Source organism: Thamnophis elegans, chromosome Z, assembly GCF_009769535.1.
Source record: "Thamnophis elegans isolate rThaEle1 chromosome Z, rThaEle1.pri, whole genome shotgun sequence".
Classification (NCBI taxonomy): domain Eukaryota; kingdom Metazoa; phylum Chordata; class Lepidosauria; order Squamata; family Colubridae; genus Thamnophis; species Thamnophis elegans.
Window position 1 is genome coordinate 117,975,355 of NC_045558.1, and position 21,504 is coordinate 117,996,858.

The following is a 21,504-nucleotide window of genomic DNA, read 5'->3' on the forward strand; positions in this document are numbered from 1 at the left end:
GTTGTTAAGGTCTATTTGTACTTCTTTTTATATGGCTCACAAGCCAAAACTGGACAAGTTGGTGGCTGATCACCAAGTCTGAGTTGCAGTCATTCTTAGGGCAAGGGGCGGGGCTGGGGGCCCCTTTGCAATGGAAGCCTATCAGCAGCCTTCTTGTTGGTTGGCTGGTGCCCTCCAATGGCTACCGAGTTTTCAGCCTGCACAATTACCAGCTGTGCCTGCAAAGGCAGAGGAGAGGTGGGATGAGCCGTAGTGGGGTGGTGGTTAAAATGTAGTATTGCAGGTTAACTCTGCCAATTGCCAACGGTTTGCTCCTGACTGGCTCAAGGTTGACTCAGCCTTCCATCCATCCGAGGTCAGTAAATTGAAGACCCAGATTGTTGGGGGCAGTATGCTAATTCTGTAAACTGTAAACTGCTTAGAGAGGCTGTAAGCACTCTGAAGTACAGGTAGTCCTCAACCTACAACAGTTCTTTTAGTGACCATTCAAATTTTCTAAAAAAAGCGACTTCCCCATGATCACATGATCAAAATTCAGATACTTGGTAATTGACTCATATTTATGACTGTAGCAATGTCCTGGGATGTCATGTGATCCTCTTTTGCGATCTTCTGACAAGCAAGTCAATGGGGAAACCAGGTTCACCTAACAACAGTTGGACAAATTTTAAAACTATAGTGATTCACTTATCAACTGTGGCAAGAAAGATTGCAAAATGGGGCAAACTTACTTAACAAATGCTTCACTTAGCAACGGAAATTTTGGACTCAATTGTAATGCTGACCCCTTACTTTATGTGAAGATATGCTGCCTGGGTAAGAATCTGGGCTGAACGTGCACAATATATTTAATCTGTGCTGAAAATTTTAAAAGTTCACACAATACGGTGAATACACAAAAATGATGGAGCTTGGCACTGCAGAGTAGACCATATAGGTATAATTTAAAAAAGAGAGATTGATCTGCTTATACTGTATATCACTGTTTCTCAACCTTGGTGACTTTAAGTCCTGTGAACTTCAACTCCCAGAAGCTATGCTGGCTGGGGGATTCTGGGAGTTGAAGTTCACAGGACTTAAAGTCACCAAGGTTGAGAAACACTGCTATATATACTGTGGGAAATAGGTTTCTTTTTCCAGAAATAAAACAAGCACAAACATATTCTAGCAAAATTTCCTTTTTCCTGTCATGTCCCCAGGATAGTCCCTTTATCTCATCCCCAGTGCTTAAGGGAAACCTAAGGAGCTCTGAGCTGGACCAGTCTGAAAGCAGCATTTGTCTCCTGATTCACACACCATTCAAGTGTCTTCAAAGTGTCTAAAATCCATGGGGCTCAGTGAGCCACTTCCAAGCATGAAAGGCTGATGACTGCAGTGACTGGCAACAGAAGCACAACAAATGGGGCCGGAATTGGCAACCAGATGAGCACATTTCATGCTAGCTTAGTTTCCTGCTCATCAAGGGAGAGAAAATTTTATTTTTCTCACAGCTGGAAAAGACCCTCTGCCTCGTTTTTCAAAACCCTATTTATAAAGTTATTCTAGGACCAGCCGAAGATTGATTCAAACATAGTTTCCCCTTACCCAATTTTTCCTTTATTAACAATCTCTGTTATATAATGTTATTCTTTGTAATCTGTGAAAACTGCACAGGAAAGATTGAGGCATTTAAGCAATCCTTACGCACAGCTCAGTGGGTGCCCACAACCATAAAAAGTAAAGGTTCCCCTGCACATGCGTGCTAGTCATTTCCAACTCTAGGGGGCGATGCTCATCTCCGTTTCAAAGCCGAAGAGCCAGCACTGTCCAAAGACGTCTACGTGGTCATGTGGCTGGCATGACTTAACGCCAAAGGCGCATGGAACGCTGCTACCTTCCCACCAAAGGTGGTTCCTATTTTTCTACTTGCATTTTTACATGCTTTCGAACTGCTAGGTTGGCAGAAGCTGGGACAAGTAAATGAAGCTCACTCCAGTACGCAGCCCTAGGGATTCAATCTAATGCCAAACTCAAGGCCCACAGGCCAGATCCAGTCCATGGGGTGCTTAGATTTGGCCCGTGGAGGTGTCTTGGAAACAGCAAAAGACAGGCCCGCAGTTCCTCTGCCAGCAAAAATTGAGCTCTGGAAGCTCTCAGATCTCATTTTCACTGGCCGAAGACTGAAGGAAGAAAAAAATAAGGAAAGGAACATATAGCTCTGAAACCAGAAATATTTGTTGGGTATCATACCAGAAAAATATAATAAAGGGACTATGTATCTAATACTACATGTGTTAACAGTGGCTAGAATTGTATTTGCACATTATTGGAAAGGTGTGGAGATCCCTACAGATGAGAAGATAATTTTAAAAAGTATTAGAATGTGCAGAAATGGATAGATTAACACTTGAAATTAAAGAGAAGGATGATACGGAATATTCTGATACATGGGATTTATTATATGTTTATTATTAATATGATTTAGTATTAATAATTAAGTATTAATATTATGCTGAGAAAATACTGTTATATCACAATACAATAACTACATTATTATTATTATTGCTCTAACTAACAAGACAACACACTGTTTATATATACATTGAAACTGTTGCTCTTTATTTATATACTAAAAATAAAAAAAATATTAAAAAATAAGGAAAGAGGGGAAGGAAGGAGAATTAAGAGAGAAGAAAAAGGAGGAAGGAAGGAAGATTATGAGTGAGTGAGGGTCTGAGGGAAGTCCTGCCTTAGCACTTGGCCACCACAGGTGCCCCTCGACACGAGTGACATTGAGCTGGCCACGCACACCCACCCCAGGTCCCCCCCCCCCAAGGTCAAACACAATCCTGATGCAGCCCTCAATGAAATCGAGCTTGACACCCTATCCTAATGCATCCAATAACTTCTAGCAGGGCTCTAGAATTGTGATAGCAAACCTATGGCATGCATGCCCAAAGTGGCACGTGAAACCATGTCACCGGCACGGGTTTGTCTTCTGGGTTTCTGGCACGCATGCGTGTGCAATGATCACCTGTCCTTCGCACGTGCACCAGTGCCGAAAATGGATGTGCGTATGTGCGTCGGCCTGCTGATTGTTCAACTTTCCAGAGCACAATCCCGTCCCGTGCGCGGCAGTACCAGAAACCAGCCTGCACATGCGCGCCGGCCGGCTCATCATCGGGTACACATGCACACTAGAAACCTGGAAGTTCGGCTTTCCCAGAGTGCAGCCCCAACGAGCGCGCATACACACTCATGTTTCCGCATGACCTTTTCGGCACTCAGTGCCAAAAAGGTTCTCCATCACTGCTCTAGAAGGTCTTCACAAGGTAATTTCTGTGTATTGAAAGAAATACAGGCAGTCCTCATTTAATGATTATAACTATGACCAGCAACTTGGTCACTGAATGAAGTGGTTGGTAACTAAAACCCTGACTTTGTTTACGATCATCAGCTTTCAGATGCTTTACAGACTGCCAAGGTTGTAAATGTGAAGATTGGTCGTAACTTTTTCATCATTGCCGTAACTGTGAATGGTTGCTAAATGAGGCAGTCACTAAATGAGGATTTCCAGGAACCTCCAAGAAGTCAGTCTGTTCCAGGAAGAAATGTGGGTTACAAGATCCAAAGTAAGTACCGCAGACTTCATTCCCACCAAGAGCGAAGATCTGATTCTCTGGAAAATGGCTGGTTTTATTGGCGGGAACAATCCTGATAAGAAGCTATGGGCCAATCAGAACAAGAAGCTTTCAACAGTCATGACCATAAAAAACACAGACCAGCAAAACCAGGAGATTTCAGACAGATAGGTTAAAAGAGATCACGAAAGAGGCAATAAAGAATTAAACATTTAAAGACTGATTCCTAAAACGAAGCAGAAGAAAGTGAACCAGACACATAGCAAAACCCTGCAAAGGACAGCAGCTCCCTCCCTGCTCTTTTTCACCCATAAACCCTTTAAAAAAAGACTCTGACCTTTCTGTTCTGGGTGGTTTATGAGAAGATTCTGGAGGAGGAAGGCCGATTTCACCTTCAGTTTCTGTACATTACTCTGCATGGCCCTCATGAGTACAGAGAAGCCATCAAGGCGTAAGAATTGCTGTAGGCCAGCTTCTTGGGCTCTTACTAAGCCTGGTAAGCAGAAGGAAATAGGAAGAAGGATGAAAATGAGCAAATGCAGACTGGACAATCAGTTGACTGAACAATGAAGGACCAACAGTGAATGACTCCACGCAGTTCCAACCCAGTTCAACATTCACATCTCATCCACTTAGCGTATTTTTCGGACTATAATACGCACCGGTGTATAAGATGCACCAAGATTTCAAAGAGGTAAGTAAGAAAAAAACATTTTTCTCCTTCCTGCTCCCCAGCAGGCTTTAGCAGGACTGGGAATAGGCAAAAATGCCCATTTTTGCAAAAATCGGGTGGAAAATGGGCCGTTTTTCACAAAAATGGGGGCATTTCCCCCTCCTCCCAGCCCTGCTAAAACCTGCATAGTGCTTCTGGGGGTTGGAGGAAGGGAAAAACAGCCAGTTTTTCGCCAATTTTTTTGCAAAAATGGGATGCAAGGCGCCAAAAATGGCTGTATCTGGTGTATAAGATGCACCAACATTTCCACGCTCTTTTAGGGGAGGAAGGTGCGTCTTATACTCTGAAAAATATGGTATTTCATCCCCCGATAGTATAACCAAGAACAAGAATGCCATTACCCACGAATCAGGCTCTATAATTACATCTTACAACATTCATTAAATGCCAGAACAGCCATGACACTATACAATTATCCGAAACCCTGGTAATTATCCGAAAACCCTCCTGCTCACCTATCACCTTCAGGCCATACTTTCCTGCAATCAATTTTAAGATTAGAATTAACTCTCTAACATAAATTCCACTGTCAAGAGCATGATTTTCAAATGACAAATTTGGCTCCCTGAGATGTACATTCCACGTTTGCTCCAGGCATCTAATAATGGTTTGTTTCAAGAAAACCCCAATAGGCCAGGGTATCTTGGTATCTCAGCATCCTGTGCTTCTGTTCAGGCATAAGCACAAGAGGCAATTCGCAACCAAAAGCAGCATTCTCATGGAGTGTGTGTATAGTGCTTTGATTTTTGCTGCCTGGTTTAAGACAGCTGCTAGCTGCTTTTGACAGCGTCTTGGAAAGAAGAAAAGAACAGAAAAGGAAGTTTAAGGTAAGAAAGACCTTTACCTCCAGATGATGTTTTGAACTATAACTCCACAGCTCCTTTTGGTTATTATGATGGTTAGAATGCACAGGAGTGGTAATGCAAAATGCCGTAACGTTTGCCACACTCATGTGTACAATGACCCCAGACTCATTAACATCCCAAGTGCTAAAAGTGATAATAGGTAAAAGTAAAGGTTCCCCTTGCACATATGTGTTAGTCGTTCCCAACTCTAGGGGCGGTGCTCATCTCTGTTTCAAAGCTGAAGAGCCAGCTTTGTCCGAAGACGTCTCCGTGGTCCTGTGGCCAGCATGACTAAACACCAATGGTGCATGGAACGCCGTTACATTCCCATCAAAGGTGGTTTCTATTTTTCTACTTAAATTTTTTATGTGTTTTCAAACTGTTAGGTTGGCAGAAGCGGGGACAACTAATGGGAGCTCACTAAGTTATGCAGTGCTAGGGATTCAAATCACTGATCTTCGGATCAACAAGCTCAGCATCTTAGCCACTGAGCCACCCCGTCCCTAAAAGTGATAATAATCCTAATCATATTTTAAAAAGTTGAAACAACTGGATGGTTGCCTTACTGATCAAGAGAGTGGTGCTATGGAAGCACTAAATCTTCCTCCTTCTTTTCCCTAACATAAATGGTTCCATTACTTGCTTGCTTGGCATTTACACATACATACATACACATACATACATACATGCATACATACATACATATATACATACTTCATATTTCTTAACCGTCCACCTCTCTATTTCACTGTTGTCTAAGTAAATAAAAACACTAGATTTCTTTCTTCCCCTGTTGCATAGCCAACAGTTATGTTGGGATATATACTGGGATAAGCCTTCTATAACACTTTCAGCTTGGCTCTCCGTTCACTAAGCAGCCATCGTTTCCCACTCACAAGAAATGGCAAAGAGCGCCTTGATCCGAACAGCCTCGCTGGGGTCATGATCCAGCAGCCGTAGCAGCTTCCTCATGCAGCCCAGCGCCAGGGCCTGCTCTTGAACCATGGGCACATTCTGGGCACAGGTGCCCACCAGATGGGCAGCTCGCCATCGCAGTTCCTGCTCTTCATGTTCCAGGTATCGGTGGGCCAACAGCCGCATGCCTTCCAGTTTGCAGAAATCTGTAAGATGATTGAAAGCAGTACAGGTAGTCCTTGACTTACAACCAATCACCTAGCAATAGTTCAAACTTACGATGGACCACCAAAATGCATTTAATGACCTGGATACAAAGTTCTGAAAAACACCCCCACCCATCGACAGTCACATGATCACAATTTGGTGCTCAGCAGCGAGACTGCATTTATGGCCATTTGCAGCAGATGAAGTTCATATGTCCACAATTTGCATTGCTTTTTGCCAGAAATTGCTGTTCTCTTCCAGCCAAAAAAAAAAAAAAAGCCATTGCAGACAATGGGTTTGTTTAATAACCTCATATTTGCTGAACAGCCATAGTGATTCACTTAACTACTGACACACAAAAAAAGTTGTAAAATCAGCTCAGTCACTTAAAGACAAGCATGACTCCAGCCCTTATTAGAGTTATTACTTGAGAACTGCCTATAACCAAAAGAAGACAGTGATACTGGCAGAATACTAGCTAACTTCTTCTGGCCTTACTCACTCTGTTATAGCTCAAGGAGTAAGGATACAACTGCTTTCTCCACTTGAATGACCTCCAGATATGTGGACTCCAACTCCTAGAATTCCACAGTAAATATGCCTATGCTGAGAATTGTGGGAATCTGTAGTTTTACTTTTGTGATTCTCCAGTGATCTCCGTAAAATATTTTGCATATTAAGGATTATATATGCCAGTCAATGAACTGCACCCATGTGCACTTCCCATCCCAAAGTCCTTTGAAGTCCACTCAGATTATATGGCCTCAAATTGCCCAATTGCAAAGTGCAATTTCTTAGAAATAAAACAAAAACAGGTGTTTGATTTGATTTTATATATTAAAACCCATGAATAATCCATTCCTTTAAAAATTCCTTTCCCAAATAGGTCTTCTCAACTTGCATTAGCAGTATGGTCATAATCCCTATAGCCATAAAATCAGGCTGGCTTTCAAAAAAGTTATTTCCTTCTGATTCAAGCCTTATTACAGTTTCTTTGGGAGTGCTGATGAAAGCTTTCTTTTTCTTGGACAAGTGACCATATGGTGGGAAGGGGAAGGCAAGAATTTTATTCAGCTCAACAGGTTTGTCTTTTTGATTCCTTATCTTGCAATGGTTTGGTCGCAATCATTATTTTAAGTCAATGTTTCCTAAACTTTTAAGAAGACATGTGGATTTCAGATCTTAGAATTCATCAGCCAGAGGTGCTAGCTGAGGGAATTCTGGTAGTCCACATGAGTTAAAGTTGCTGAAGTTGGGAAACCTTGTGCTATAAATGAACTTCCTTTTAGAAAAATATATGCTTCTTTCGCTTGAAATATGAGTTGGAATCGGGAAAATAATACTGCAGTATGGACCTCTTATACTCAAAACAACAATTTTTCACGTACACAGATGAGATTGCTTTTGTACCTGCAGCATTATCCAAGTTTTCACACAACTCTGCCAGCACATTGAGGGCATTTTCCCTTTGGTCAAGATCTGAATGTGTTTCCTCTGAACTTTCCCCACGTTCTGCTCCTGGGCTTAACTCTTCCAAAATACGCAGACATTCCTTCATTTGCTCCACTTCATCCATCTGCCCACGAAATGCCTCCACCATGGCTTCCTGCAACCACTGTCTCCTCTGGGAAATTGGCCATTAGATGGAGTGGAGAGAAGAAGAGGAATGAGAATTGGTAAATAATCTTCCCTTTTCGTGCTTGGGATGCCTTAAATGCCATGTTTGAGCTTATTTTTTCTCTCTCAGAGCAACATGCCGTGTGAAGATGGTGGCACGAACAGTTGTCCCAAAGGCAATATAACAATGCAATCACCAGTGAGTAACTAAGTAAATTACAAACACACACAAACTGGTACAACTAAATAAGAAAGAGGGAAAAAATCAACAATAATCCTATTAACTAAATTGATTTGAGAGAGACAGACAGATTCAATATTATCATGTCTAGGGATAGATTAAACCCAGGTTTTCCTAGGAAGTCTCAGTACTTAATTTAGGATGATAACATCTCATTTCCTTGCTGAAGGGATCAGAAGTGTTTAAATGCTTAGCTTTCACCTTTCCCACAATGAATACTATTAAAAGTAATTCTGCCATTAATGCATAGGAAAGGTTTGTTAAAGATGCATACTTTAATTTTTTCTTTCTTCTTGCACATAATACAGTGTGATAATTAACATTACCATAATTATCTCTATATCAGTGTTTCCCAATCTTAGTCATTTTAAGATGTGTGGATTTCAACTACCAGAGGAGGTATTCTGGGAGTTGAAGTCCACACATCTTAAAATGGCTAAGGATGGGAAACACTTTCTAGATTTAAAGGTAATCTTTCCTCCAGGAACTATACATTCTCTCTTCTATTTCCCCCGCAAAACCTAAACAAACCTATGAGGTACATTCTGCTAACTACCCCAAGCAAGCTTTCCTGTCTAAGGACAGACTTAAATCCATGTATCCATTATCCTTGTCCAACTTCCTGCTAGAAAATTTAGGGCCTCTTTTTCACATCCTACTTCCTTCCTGGATAGTCAGGAATCCCTTATGTCTAAACGTTGGACTCGATTCCCTCTCCTGAGGAGCCCAGCTGCACACCTCATCAGACATAGGTGCCGTCTGACCAGGTTCGGTGTTGCCTGCCATGACCGCCATCTGCAGCAGCCCCTGCAAATTGCGGGGATGCTCGCGCGGTGGCTGGTTCCCATCTGTACCCCCTTCAGCCATGGTTGGGGAATGTGGACGCAAGTCACCAACGTGGAGGGAAATCACCAACACTGTAAAGGAACTGTAAAGAAACAGAGAGAAAGAAGAATAAGTGGAAGAGAAAAAAACATGGGGAGCCTAACCATAGGATCAGGCACATCTTTGCTCCAGTCCTTACTTTTCAGAAATATCACTGCTCTCTTTATAAGCGAAACCTTCACCCAAGTATTGCAATACAAGTGTTCTTCACCATGTAAGCTTGCCAGTCTTAAATTATCCTTAGAGACAGAAGACTTAATTCCATTCCTACTTCTCCCACACAGCAATCCAAGTTGTCTGCTAGGGAAGAGATTCCCAACCTTGGCAACTTTAAATTGAGAGAAATGACACATGGACTTCAACTCCCAGAATTCCCCAGACAGCATGGCTGGCTGGGGAATTCTGCAAGTTGAAGTCCATGCACCTTAAAGCTGCCAAGATTGGGAACCCTTGTGTTAGGGACTTACAAAAGCCACAACCATAACCACAAAATCAAAACCCCATCTCTTTTTATGTGTGGTGTGTGACACACCATCTTGACTTTTTTGACCTGCAGACAAACCTGTCAACAATCACATAGTATACCTCCTAGAATTTACTTCATGGCCACTGAGCATTAAGTCATTAATCAATGGAGTCATTAATCGACTATTAACACAAAAGTGATCATAGAAATCCAATTTCCTGCTCAATGCAGGAATCCAAATTAAATAATCCCAAAGATTATTGGGATTATATAAAGATTCAGGAAAAGGAAGCCACCATTTACTCTGAATAGGTAGCAACTCTATTTTGTGGCTGGATTATTGAGTCAGAAGTTACATATTTCTAACTACCAAGATACTCGAAAAGACTGTCTTCTAATTTTCTACTGCTTAGAGAATCGTAACTAGCTTTTGCCCACTAGATGTCAGTTGTGGAGGCTTAGCTAAAGATTTTTAGGATTTCTTTCATGGGAAAAGGGATGAGAACAGGATGCTGTCCATAAACAAAAATAACACTTTGGAAGATATGAGAATAGGAAGAATAAGAATAGAATACAGATGAGAAATCCTGTTCTGGAAAACCTGCACCCCACAAATTCCACCCTAGTATACGTATACAACCAGTGAAGAATTCAGATCATTTATGCTACCAATTTATTCATTTTTTATCCTGCTTTTCTTTTAAAAATAATTCAAGGTGGTGAACATGTCTAATCCTCCTCCTTCTTCCTATTTTCTCTACAACAACATTGTGAGGAAGGTTAAGCTGGCCCAAAGTCACCAGACAGCTTTTCTGCCTAAGGCAGGACTAGAACTCACTATTTCTTGGTTACTAGCCTGGTGCCTTAACCAAACTGTCTCTCCTGAGGTAATCCAAGGGTTAAATCAGGTCAAGAGTGCACTAGTTCCTATCCCCAGTCAAGCATTACCATATTTTCCAGCATATAAAATGACTTTTTAATCCCAAAAAATTATTTCAAAAATCGGGGGTCATCTTATACGCCGGGTATACCAAAAAACCAAAACAAAAGAAAAAGCTGTGCCGCCACCAGCACAGATGCCGGCCTTTCAATTGATAAACTCGGTGCTCCTCGTCTGGGGACATTGATGGATGAGCACTGGGATGGCTTAGTAAGGTCTGGCTGGAAGTCTGGAGGAGGAAGGTGCTGAGCTCAAACTACGAAAGCCCAGCAGTGCGGAGGCCTTCAGCTGGCTCGCGGGCGCCTGAAAGTAGAGGGTCGTCTTATACGCCCAGTCATCTTATACGGCGGAATATACGGTATATATTAGAAATTTTAATTGTTTCCAAATGTAGACCAGCTGACAAATTATGCTACTTTGGTTCCTAAGTCATGCATGGATCGAAATTGATAATTGTAAACTCTAAACCAAGATCTGGGAATTATTGTGGAATCACCCCAATGCACCCCAAGGCAATTATTTTAGGTACTTGGTGTAGCACAGGGCTGTCAAACTCAAGGCCAGCGTGCTAGATCCAGGCCATAGGGTGGTTATGTTTAGCCCACAGGGCTGCCCTAGAAATAGCAAATGACTGGCCCATGGTGCCTTTGCCAGTGAAAACGACACTTGGGAAGCTCTGTTTTCGCTGGTAAAGGGCTGCAGGAGGTCGTCGCAGCTGAGAATGGAGCCTCAATGAGTGACGTTGAGCTGGTCACGCCCACTCTGGCCGTGGCCCCCCAATGTTAAACACAACCCTGATGCGGCCCTCAATGAAATCGACACTCCGATGTAGCATAATCTCAAAATTACAGGTAGTCCTCGATTTACGACCACAATTGAGCCCAAGATTTCTGTTGCTAAGTGAGATGTTTGTTAAATGAATTTTGCCCTACCTTAAACCTTCCTTGCCGCAGTTGCTAAGTGAATCACTGTGATTAGTAATATCATTGTGAAGTGAACCTGGCTTTCCCATTGACTCTGCTTGTCAAAAGGTCACAGAAGGTGATCACTTGACCCTGGGACAATGCAACTGTCATAAATATGAGTCAGTTGCCAAGGGTATAAATTTAAATCATGTGACCATAGGGATGCTGAAACAGTTGCAAGTTTGAAAAACGGTCATGTCAGGGTTTTTTCAATGCTGTTGTAACTTCAAACAGTCACTAAATGAACTGTTGTAAGTTGAGGACTATCTCTACTTTGGATATCTCCCTTGCTCTCATCTTAATCTACCTTACAAGACTGTTGTTTCAAAGCTGAAATAAGGAAGTGAAATAATTATGTACAGAGGGAGGGCAGACTATTTAATGAAAAAATAAACCAAAGCAATAACCCGTCCTATGCAGCTCTTGCTCCTAATAAAGGAGAATATTTGTAGCTCAGGATTGACATGAGGGGCCCTTGGTGCTCTCTGATCTTACTTGTTTTCTTACAGACATTTCCTTATCCAAACTAGGTAACACCATCAGTGCTAGTAAGGAGTGCAGTTTGCTGTCAGTTTATATTCTAATTCTATAGAATATAATATAAACAGACAGCAAACTGCACTCCTTACTAGCACTGATATTACTTAGTTTGGTAATGAAACATCTGCAAGAAAAGAAGCAACTCAGAGAGCACCAAAGACCCCCCAATTCTTGCTCCGGTTTTCAAAAAAACTCCAGAAATTTTTCTCCCAGTTGCCTCTCCTGAAGCTCTAGGAGTCTAGTACCAATCAGAAAGCCCATAGCTCTGAGCCAATATGATTAGATGGGCTTTAGGCCTTTCTCTCCGTGGCAACGACTTCTCCCGGGGGAAATGTATATCACTGACCTACAGTGCAGGACTGTTGTGTAAGGTTTACAAATAGGTAGTAATCGCTGTGAGTGTTGGGAGGCCCCACACCCGTTTACAACCAGGGAGCCGATATGGCATGGAGTCGGGGAGAGGGGGAGAGACTTTCCACTAAGTAATTGAAGACTATAGGATTTTTCCGGACAAGCCAAAGGGAGTTTGCAGAGGAATGGCGATTTGCCTTTCTGAGCCCTGCCATTTTCTGGGACTGGCATTTTCCTAAAGGCCAAAAACAGGTGACAACTTGATACAGGTTTCCAAGAACGGACGATCCGAGGAGACCCCAATTTTCCTGCCCTTTCCTAAACCCCATGATGAACCCTTTTCCCCCCTGGATGAGGGTGGGGGTCTCTTTTCCCTTCATTCAAACCTCCCCCTTTTCTGGAGGTGGCCCTTCCTCTCCTCCCTGTCCTACCTGCCCCCGTCCTCCCCTTGTCCAGGTACCTCTCGGCGATGTCCGTTTTCCCACGCTGATCTGCCCGCTTCCCGCCGATCGCCCCGCAAAGGACACGCGTCTCTCGCCAGCCTAGCTTGTGCGAGCGGCCATCGACAACCACGTGCGAAGGAAAGGGCGGAGACTGGGCGGAGGAGGGGAGGGGACTCGGGAGCCCCTGGTGGCGGCTTTCGGGAATTACACAAGACGCCAGTTCCGCTTTCGCAAGCGGCGACCTCCTCGCGTCGGCGTAGAGGCGTGACGGATCCTCTCCGCAGACTCCCGGCAAGGAGGAAGCCCTGAGACCCTAAGAGGCTAAGCGGGTGGAGGGCAAGCAGATCCGTGGGGATATGCCAAGTTTCAAAGGGTCCCAAGTTGAGACGCGGTTTTTTGCTTATTCTTGAACGCGCCCTCCCATTAAGTTTCTCGTTAAAATGAGATTACCTTTATTGTCATTTTTTTTTTTATTGTGGGCAGGCAGGCACACATTAAACATGAGATTCTGTTGCCTGCTGCCAAAAAAAAGTATATAGTATATACCTACTCATACACATATCACACATACACACACACTGGATTGGGCTTCCTGGTATCCGAAGCAGGAGATTCAGTCACAGATTTGTTCCATATAGCATCAACCTTTTAAACTCTCAAGCTTCCTCTTTCAACTCTATTCAAAATGGAGTATATTGAGTGTATGTATGTATGTATTTATGTGTGGGTGGGTGGTGTAGGTCTATCTGCTTGCCTGCCTGCCTGCCTACCTACCTACCTACACGCATACAAGTGTATATGTGTATGTATGTATGTATGTATGTATGTATGTATGTATATATTGGGTTTCTGTCTGGATGGTCTCTTGTGACGAGCCGAAGACAGAGAGTGGAAGTGTGACCTTCCTCCCATAATTGGGGCTTACCAGGGGTTGTAACACTAATATATACCTTCTTCCCTGGCTTCAGCTGATAAGGAGGAGACCTGTGGCTTGATGGCTAAGACCTTTGCCTAAGATGCAATACAGCACAGGTTCGAATCCCAGTAAGGGTGTGGCTAGCTGATGAGAGCTAAATAGCTTGAAATAGATCTATACTAGTCTCCCTTTATTTATTTATCAGCATAAATATAACATATATATATATATATATATATATATATATATATATATATATATATATATATATATATACACACACACACACACACATACACATACACATACACATACACATACACATACACATACACATACACATACACATATGTATGCGTGTAGGTAGATAGGTATATATATCTGGTGGGGTTCAAACATTTTACCGGTTCTGTGGGGGTGGCTTGATGGGCATGACAGGGGAAGGTTATGTAAAATCCTCATTTCCTCCTGATCAGCTGGGGCGCAGGAGGCAGAGAATAGATGGGGTTGGAGCCAGTCAGAGGTGGTATTTACCAGTTCATTGAACTACTCAAAATTTCCACTACTGGTTCTCCAGAACTGGTCAGAACCTGCTGAATACCACCTCTGGTACATGTATGTATTATCACAGTCCACTGAATACAAGGCTGGAAGAGCAAGCTTGAGTGTTCACAAAACTGATGCTATAAGGAACAAAACTGTGACTGAATCTGGATGGTCTGCTTCAGATACCACAAAGTCCGCTCCCAGAAGTTAACAAGGAAAACAGGTCGTGAAGAGGATGTGGATCTTCACAGATAATATTGCGGCCTTATGTGCCCTGTTGGAAGTCGCGGAATGCAGGTAGTCCGCAACTTGCAACAGTTTACTTAGTGACCAAGGTTACAACAGCACTGAAAAAAGTTACTTATGAGGGGAAAAACTTGGCAGACCATCTCTGGGTTGAGTTTCAGGATGTTGCCTCCGGGGATGTGGACAAGGCTATGCGAGCTGTGAGCGCCTCCACCTGTATACTGGACCCGTGTCCCTCCTGGCTGGTTGCCAACAGCAGTGAGGTGACACAAGGCTGGATCCAGGCGGTTGTTACCGCCTCCCTTCGGGAGGGGCACTTCCCCGCCGCACTTAAAGCGGCGGTGGTGAGACCCCTCCTGAAGAAACCATCCTTGGATCCAGCCGTTCTTAATAACTATCGTCCAGTCTCCAACCTTCCCTTTGTTGGGAAGGTTGTTGAGAAGGTGGCCTTCCAGCTTCAGCGTACCTTGGAGGAAGCTAGCTATCTTGACCCCTTCCAGTCCGGCTTCAGGCCCGGTTACAGCACAGAAACCACTTTGGTCGCATTGACCGATGATCTCTGGAGAGCCAGAGATGGAGGCCATGCGTCCATCCTGGTTCTCCTTGACCTCTCAGCGGCTTTCGATACCATCGACCATGGTATCCTTCTGCGACGACTGCGGGAGGTGGGAGTGGGAGGCACTGTCTTGCAGTGGTTCTCCTCCTACCTCTCGGACAGGTCGCAGTTGGTGTTGGTGGGGGGGCAGAGATCGTCCCCGAGGCCCCTAACTTATGGGGTGCCGCAGCGTTCGGTCTTATCCCCCCTACTATTCAACATATACATGAAACCGCTGGGTGAGATCATTCGGAGGCACGGGATAAAATACCATCAATACGCGGACGATACACAGTTGTATCTGTCCGCCCCGTGCCAACTCAATGAAGCGGTGGACGTGATGAACCGGGGTCTTGAGGCCGTTAAGGACTGGATGAGAGCTAACAAACTGGTACTCAACCCGGACAAGACCGAGTGGCTGTTGTGCTTCCCTCCCAACAATTTGGCCAACGTTCCATCACTCAGGCTGGGGGGTCAAAATTTATACCCCTCAGACAGGGTCCGCAACTTGGGAGTCCTCCTGGACCCACAGCTGACTTTTGACCACCATTTGTCAGCTGTGACCAGGGGGGCATTTGCCCAGGTTCGCCTGGTACGCCAGTTGCGGCCCTACCTGAATCGGGAGGTCCTCACAACAGTCACTCGAGCCCTTGTGATCTCTAGGCTGGAATAACCACATAACACCGATCCTCCGTGAGCTGCGCTGGCTACCTGTTGATCTCCGGGTGCGCTTCAAGGTGCTACTCACCATTCATAAAGCCCTCCATGGTAGTGGATCTGACTATCTGAGAGACTGCCTTCTGCCAATTACCTCCCTTCGTCCCATCAGATCGCATAGAGTAGGCCTCCTCCGAATTCCATCCGCCAGTCAGTGCCGACTGGCGACTACGCGGAGGAGAGCCTTCTCAGTTGCAGCTCCGACGCTTTGGAACGATCTCCCCATGGAGATTCGCACCCTCACCACCGTCCAGACCTTCCGCACAGCCCTCAAGATCTGGCTATCCCGTCAGGCCTGGGGATAAGACTCGAATCTCACCCCACCCGAATGCTGAATGAATGTTGTGTTTTATCGGTTTATTTTTTTATTCACATTTTTTTCTTTCTTGTGTTTTGTCTTACACTCCCTTCCCATTAATTGTAAGCCGCCCTGAGTCCCCTCAGGGAAAAGGGCGGCCTATAAATGTCAATAAATGACTAAATGACTAAATGATCATTTTTCACACTTAGGACCATTGCCACATCCCTGTGGTCACGCGATTTACACTCGGATGCTTGGCAACTGACTCACAATTATGACAGTTGCAGCGTTCTGGGATCATGTGATCCCCTTTTGCAACCTTCTGACAAGCAAACTCAATGGGAAAACCAGATTTACTTAACACACCTGTTACTAATTTAACAACTGCAGTGATTCACCTAACAAAGATGGCAAGAAAAGCTATAAAATGGGGCAAAACTCAATTAAGAAAGCAACATAAATTAGGTTGAGGACTACCTGTAACACAGTTGGAAGGGATCTTGAAGGTTTTCTAGTCCAACTCCCTGCTCAAACAGGAGACCCTATACCATTTCAGACAAACGTCCAATTTCTTCATTAAAACCCTTCAGTGTTGGAACACCCACAACTTCTCAAGGCAAGCCAATCCTCTGATTTAGTGTTCTCACTGTCAAAGAATGTTCTCCTTAGTTCTAGGTAGCTTCTCTCCTTGTTTAGTTTCTAACCATTGCTTCTTGTGTCCTGCCTTCTGGTGCTTTGGATAATAGCTTGACCCCCTCTTCTTTGTGGCAGCCTGGCAAATATTGGAACATTATTATTGTGTCAACCCTAGTCCTTCTTTTCACTAGTCTAGACATATCCAGTTCTTACAACCATTCTTAATGTGTATTAGCCTCCAGCTAATGTATACTTATAAAGCATCAACTTTGAGAAATGTTATTTAGCTGGATTAGTAAATAACTCATCTTGAAGATGGTGGATTTGTACTGTATTTTATTTCTTAGTTTTTGTTATACTGCCTTTATTATTTTTACAAATAACTCAAGGTGGAAACCATACATAATACTCCTTCCTCCTCCTGTTTCCTTCCCCACAACAACCCTGTGAGGTGAGTTGGGCTGAGAGAGAGTGACTGGTCCAAAGTCACCCACCTGGTTTTTCAAGTTTAAGGCAGGACTAGCCTTTACAGCCTCCTGGTTTCTAGCTGGTGCTTTAACCACTAGACCAAACTAACTATCTCATATAGGTTTCTTGCTACATACATCTAGCTTTGCATCTAATGCCAAGTACTCAAACTCTAAATTTCAGAAACTTGTTCTTATTCTTAGGTTTTGCATTACATGTGTATTTGGGTTTACATATGTTCATACATTAAGAAGAAAAGAGAGGTTCTTCCTTCCAGCAACTTTAGTAAAAATAGTGGCCTAGATTTTTAGGTTGAATTGAATCAAACAATCAAGCAAAGATGAAAGAAAAATGAAAAGAAAATCAGGGGTATTTCTGCCTTGCAGTCATCTTGAAAGTTCATTGTATCTTTTCAAATGTCAGCTGCTGTTTTTCCAATTTCCCAGATCCTTCCTTTATTACTTTATTCGTAGTTGCAAAAGCATGTGTCTTAATGCTCATATGTGTGTAATATAGGATGCAAGGGAGAGTTCCTGCCTCCCCCCCCCCCCCACAAAAAAAAGGTTTCTCCTTTGAGAAGCATTTTTATTTCTTTTTTTAAATAAAATTTTTATTTTCAAACAAACACAAACACACGACATATAACATAAAAACCTCTTCAACAGCATACAGTGTGTCGATTGGTTACAAGGTCTTTCTGCGTCCTTTCTATAGACATCACTTGAGGTTTATCAAAATTCACATATTGTCAATCAAATATATATACATTATTATTATACTTCATTTGTTTGCTTATCACTATTGTTTCTCCATTTTAAACAAGGTATTCTAAATATATCCATTTATATTGTAATGATTCATTATATCATCTTCAATATATCCAATAATAAAGAATTTTTTATATCCTATTCTAAATCATTCTGTTATGTTAGGATTGATAACATTCTCTAATAATTTTCAATTCCATGTTTTTCCATTATTAGTATCATCAATTCAATATACATGTATACAAATTGTTATAATCGTTAAACATCTATTAAGCATAGCTATTATTACATCCTTTTTATATGAAATATGTTAAATTTTAAGTAAATTATGTCATTTCATTACATCATCCTGAAATCATCCAATGATATTACATCTTTATATTCTATTCTATATAGAATTATTTATCTTTTATAAAAAGGCTTTTCAACATCATCTCCATCATCCTCACTTGCAGGTTGTATAAAATTTCATATTATCAATCTAGTATATATAAATGCTTTATTATCATTATTAATCATTTATTTGGCTATAGCTATTATTACTTTGTCTTATACATAGTACTTAAAATTTAAATACATTTAACTAAATTTTATTGTGACATTTCATTTCAACATCCTGTATCCTTTCAGAAATAGCACAGTCCAATATCCCTTGCCATTTGTAGAATCTGTATTCTAAGTGTTTTCTTGATAGGTCTTATGTGGACTTCTCTTGACAACTTGTTATTCATTGCATATCTTATAAAGATTCGAAACCCTCTATCTGTACCTTTCGTCAGCTTGACCTTTGTTATCGCTGGTGCTTCTGCCGAAATTACTCTCATTGTTTCTGCCAAATTTTTCCCCTTTCTTCATCTATATTTTGACATCTGAGATAGAGTTCCAGTTCATTGATCTCTCCTTTCCGTATTTCACACATCATTTCCCTCCATTCTCGATTTGCTGTCAGTGTCAACAATTTTTTATCATTTTCATATGTCTCTGTGGTTTTTTGAACTCTGTCCTCAAATTTCATCATTATTTTATAAATATTCTCAACTCTTCCCTCTGCAATTTCTGTATTTTGATCTATAATTTCAAATCTCTTTTCAATTCTCTCTGTGATTATTAAGACTTTTTGAATTTCTAGCATTCTTTGCAATGTTAGTCCCTTTTCTTCTTCATATTGGGTGATTTTTCCAGGTTATTGACACTGCCCCTAAAACATCCAAGGCTGGTGCTAAGTTTCAAACAAATTCAGTAAAGTTTTTCAGGTCAAAGCTTTCTCTTTCCTTCAAAGAAACACCTGTATAGCCACTGACCCTTTCAGTAAACAAAGCCAATAGCTTTGTATTATCAGATGTTACCAAGCCTTTAGCCTCTAGACAGCAGTGTTACATTCTTTCCCACTGTTAGAGTTTATTGGAGTTTTATTGAACACTTATAGGCCGCCCTTTTCCCTGAGGGGACTCAGGGCGGCTTGCAATAATGAGGGAGGGGAGTGCAAGACAAGACATAAAAGAAAATGTGAGTAAAAAATAATTAACAATAAAAGCACAACATTCACTCAGCATTCGGGCGGGGAGAGAGTAAAGTCCTATCCCCAGGCCTGACGGGATAGCCAGATCTTGAGGGCCGTGCGGAAGGCCTGGACGGTGGTGAGGGTGCGGATCTCCACGGGGAGATTGTTCCATAGCGTCGGAGCTGCAACTGAGAAGGCTCTCCTCCGCGTAGTCGCCAGTCGGCACTGACTGGCAGATGGAATTCGGAGGAGGCCTACCCTGTGCGATCTGAAAAAAACTGTTTTTGCCTCTCTTTCTAAACTCCAAACTCTGGAACAGAAGAAAAAAAATGTTTAAAGATTATGATCCGATCGAGCCTTGCGAGTAAAAAAACTTTTAATCCACAAATACAAAAAATGGAAGAAGTATAGAAGAAGAAGGAAAAAAAGACCAGTCCAGTTTAAAAGTGTAAGGCATTTATAAAAAAAATCCATCCATAGAAAACAAACAAAATTAAAGTGAAAAAGATAATACTATGGTTTTAAATCAGTGTTAATTCTTATTTGAAATTTGTTTATTTATTTATTTATTTATTGCTTACTTCCTTCTGTCTTCAATTTTATTTTAATTAAGTCTTTTGGGTTTTCTCTTCTCTAATAATAAGGATTTTTCTCACCATTTCGACACACTGTCTCTCCTGTTCTGCTTCTGACTGTCCCAACCTTCTGCAGCCATTTTGACTGCTTCTCTTATAGTCAGCAAAAAGAGCTTTCTCCTGGATCGATCAGGGACTTTGCGATGTCCCTGAGATCAGCAGGACCTGCTCTTCTCTATCACCGTTCCTTCAGAATTGTTTAGATCCAAAAGGATCGTCCAGCAACAGAGATATCGACAGCAATCCTGGAGCCCCAAGATTGCATGTCGTATCGTTGTGACGTCAAAACCTGCCCTCCGAGAAGCATTTTTATTTCTTAATTTCATTCTGTTTTTGTTTTGCCTTGCCCTTTTCACTGTAACAGTTTTGGCTACCAGAATTTAAAAAGAAGGAAAAAACCTTCAAATATGTTTATTCTATTTTATTGTGCATTATTCTAGACTTTCTTTAATAAATGTTCTTGGCTTTACCTTTAGTATTTTATTTATGTTATTTTAGTGTTTTATTTTATTATGTTATGGCTAACTGTAAAAAGACAATGTACATATATAAAATCACTATCTCTAACATCTAATTTGTGGTGCGTAACCTATCACAGAATGGTACCATCCAGATGCAGAAAGATAGTTTGGTATTAACAGGCTCGAATAAGCCCTGGGTTAGCAGAGGTCCACTGATAATTCAGTAGGCTCTCTAGACCTAGAATATTGGTAAAAAGAGGAAATGGAAAATTGGGGTGGGAGAGGGGTGAAAGGAAAAAATGAATGTTCCATGAAAGGGCAATTTCAAGATACCTAAAACTAAAAACTTAACATACCATATAGCTACACTCTTTGGCAGATACAAATTGCTGTTGTCTTTCCTATTAATATCAGATAGATAGATGATACATGATAGTTAGCTAGCTAGCTAGCTAGCTAGCTAGCTAGCTAGCTAGCTAGCTAGCTAGCTAGATAGATAGATAGATAGATAGATAGATAGATAGATAGATAGATAGATAGATAGATAGATAGAGTTAGTTGGTGGAGAGGGAGGGACAGAGAGAGAGGGAGAGAGAGAATTTTGAATTCTCTCAAGAGACTGGTTGTAAGTCAGGAACTATCTTTAATCTAGGCTGCCAAATCTATCAATGGATGACAGAAAGAAAGAAGTAAATAATTTACAAGGACATTAAATATGAAAGCTTGATTTTTTTAAAAAAAAGCAAGACTAAAAAAATTAACTTTTGATTTTAAATTTATGTCTGCTGGATGGAGGACATGAAGACAAAATGGAAGACATATTCTCCTTTTGCTGGATGTTCAGGAACTTATAGTTATCCTATGTTACTCTCATTAACCGAGTAGGAATTTAGGAAAAGTCTAATTAAATCCAGGTGACTTTGTTACAGTGCAGGATGGATTCAATC

General features: G+C 41.9%; 1 protein-coding gene across 2 annotated transcripts in view; it reads right to left on the reverse strand.

Annotated features, from left to right (window-relative positions):
* The window catches only part of HSPBP1 (HSPA (Hsp70) binding protein 1), a 30,262-nt gene extending 17,357 nt beyond the window's left edge, over positions 1-12,905 (reverse strand). Inside the window, exons 1-5 of one of the 2 annotated variants that reach the window (XM_032237137.1) lie at positions 12,786-12,905; positions 8,917-9,106; positions 7,731-7,944; positions 6,095-6,319; positions 3,958-4,113 (exon numbers count right to left, since the gene is read on the reverse strand). In XM_032237137.1, coding sequence (XP_032093028.1) covers positions 3,958-4,113; positions 6,095-6,319; positions 7,731-7,944; positions 8,917-9,045 — 724 coding nt within the window. In that variant the 5' untranslated portion in view covers positions 9,046-9,106; positions 12,786-12,905. The remainder of the gene's footprint in view (positions 1-3,957; positions 4,114-6,094; positions 6,320-7,730; positions 7,945-8,916; positions 9,107-12,785) is intronic. The other variant, XM_032237138.1, reaches the window with a different exon arrangement.
* Between the last annotated feature and the right edge of the window lie 8,599 nt (positions 12,906-21,504).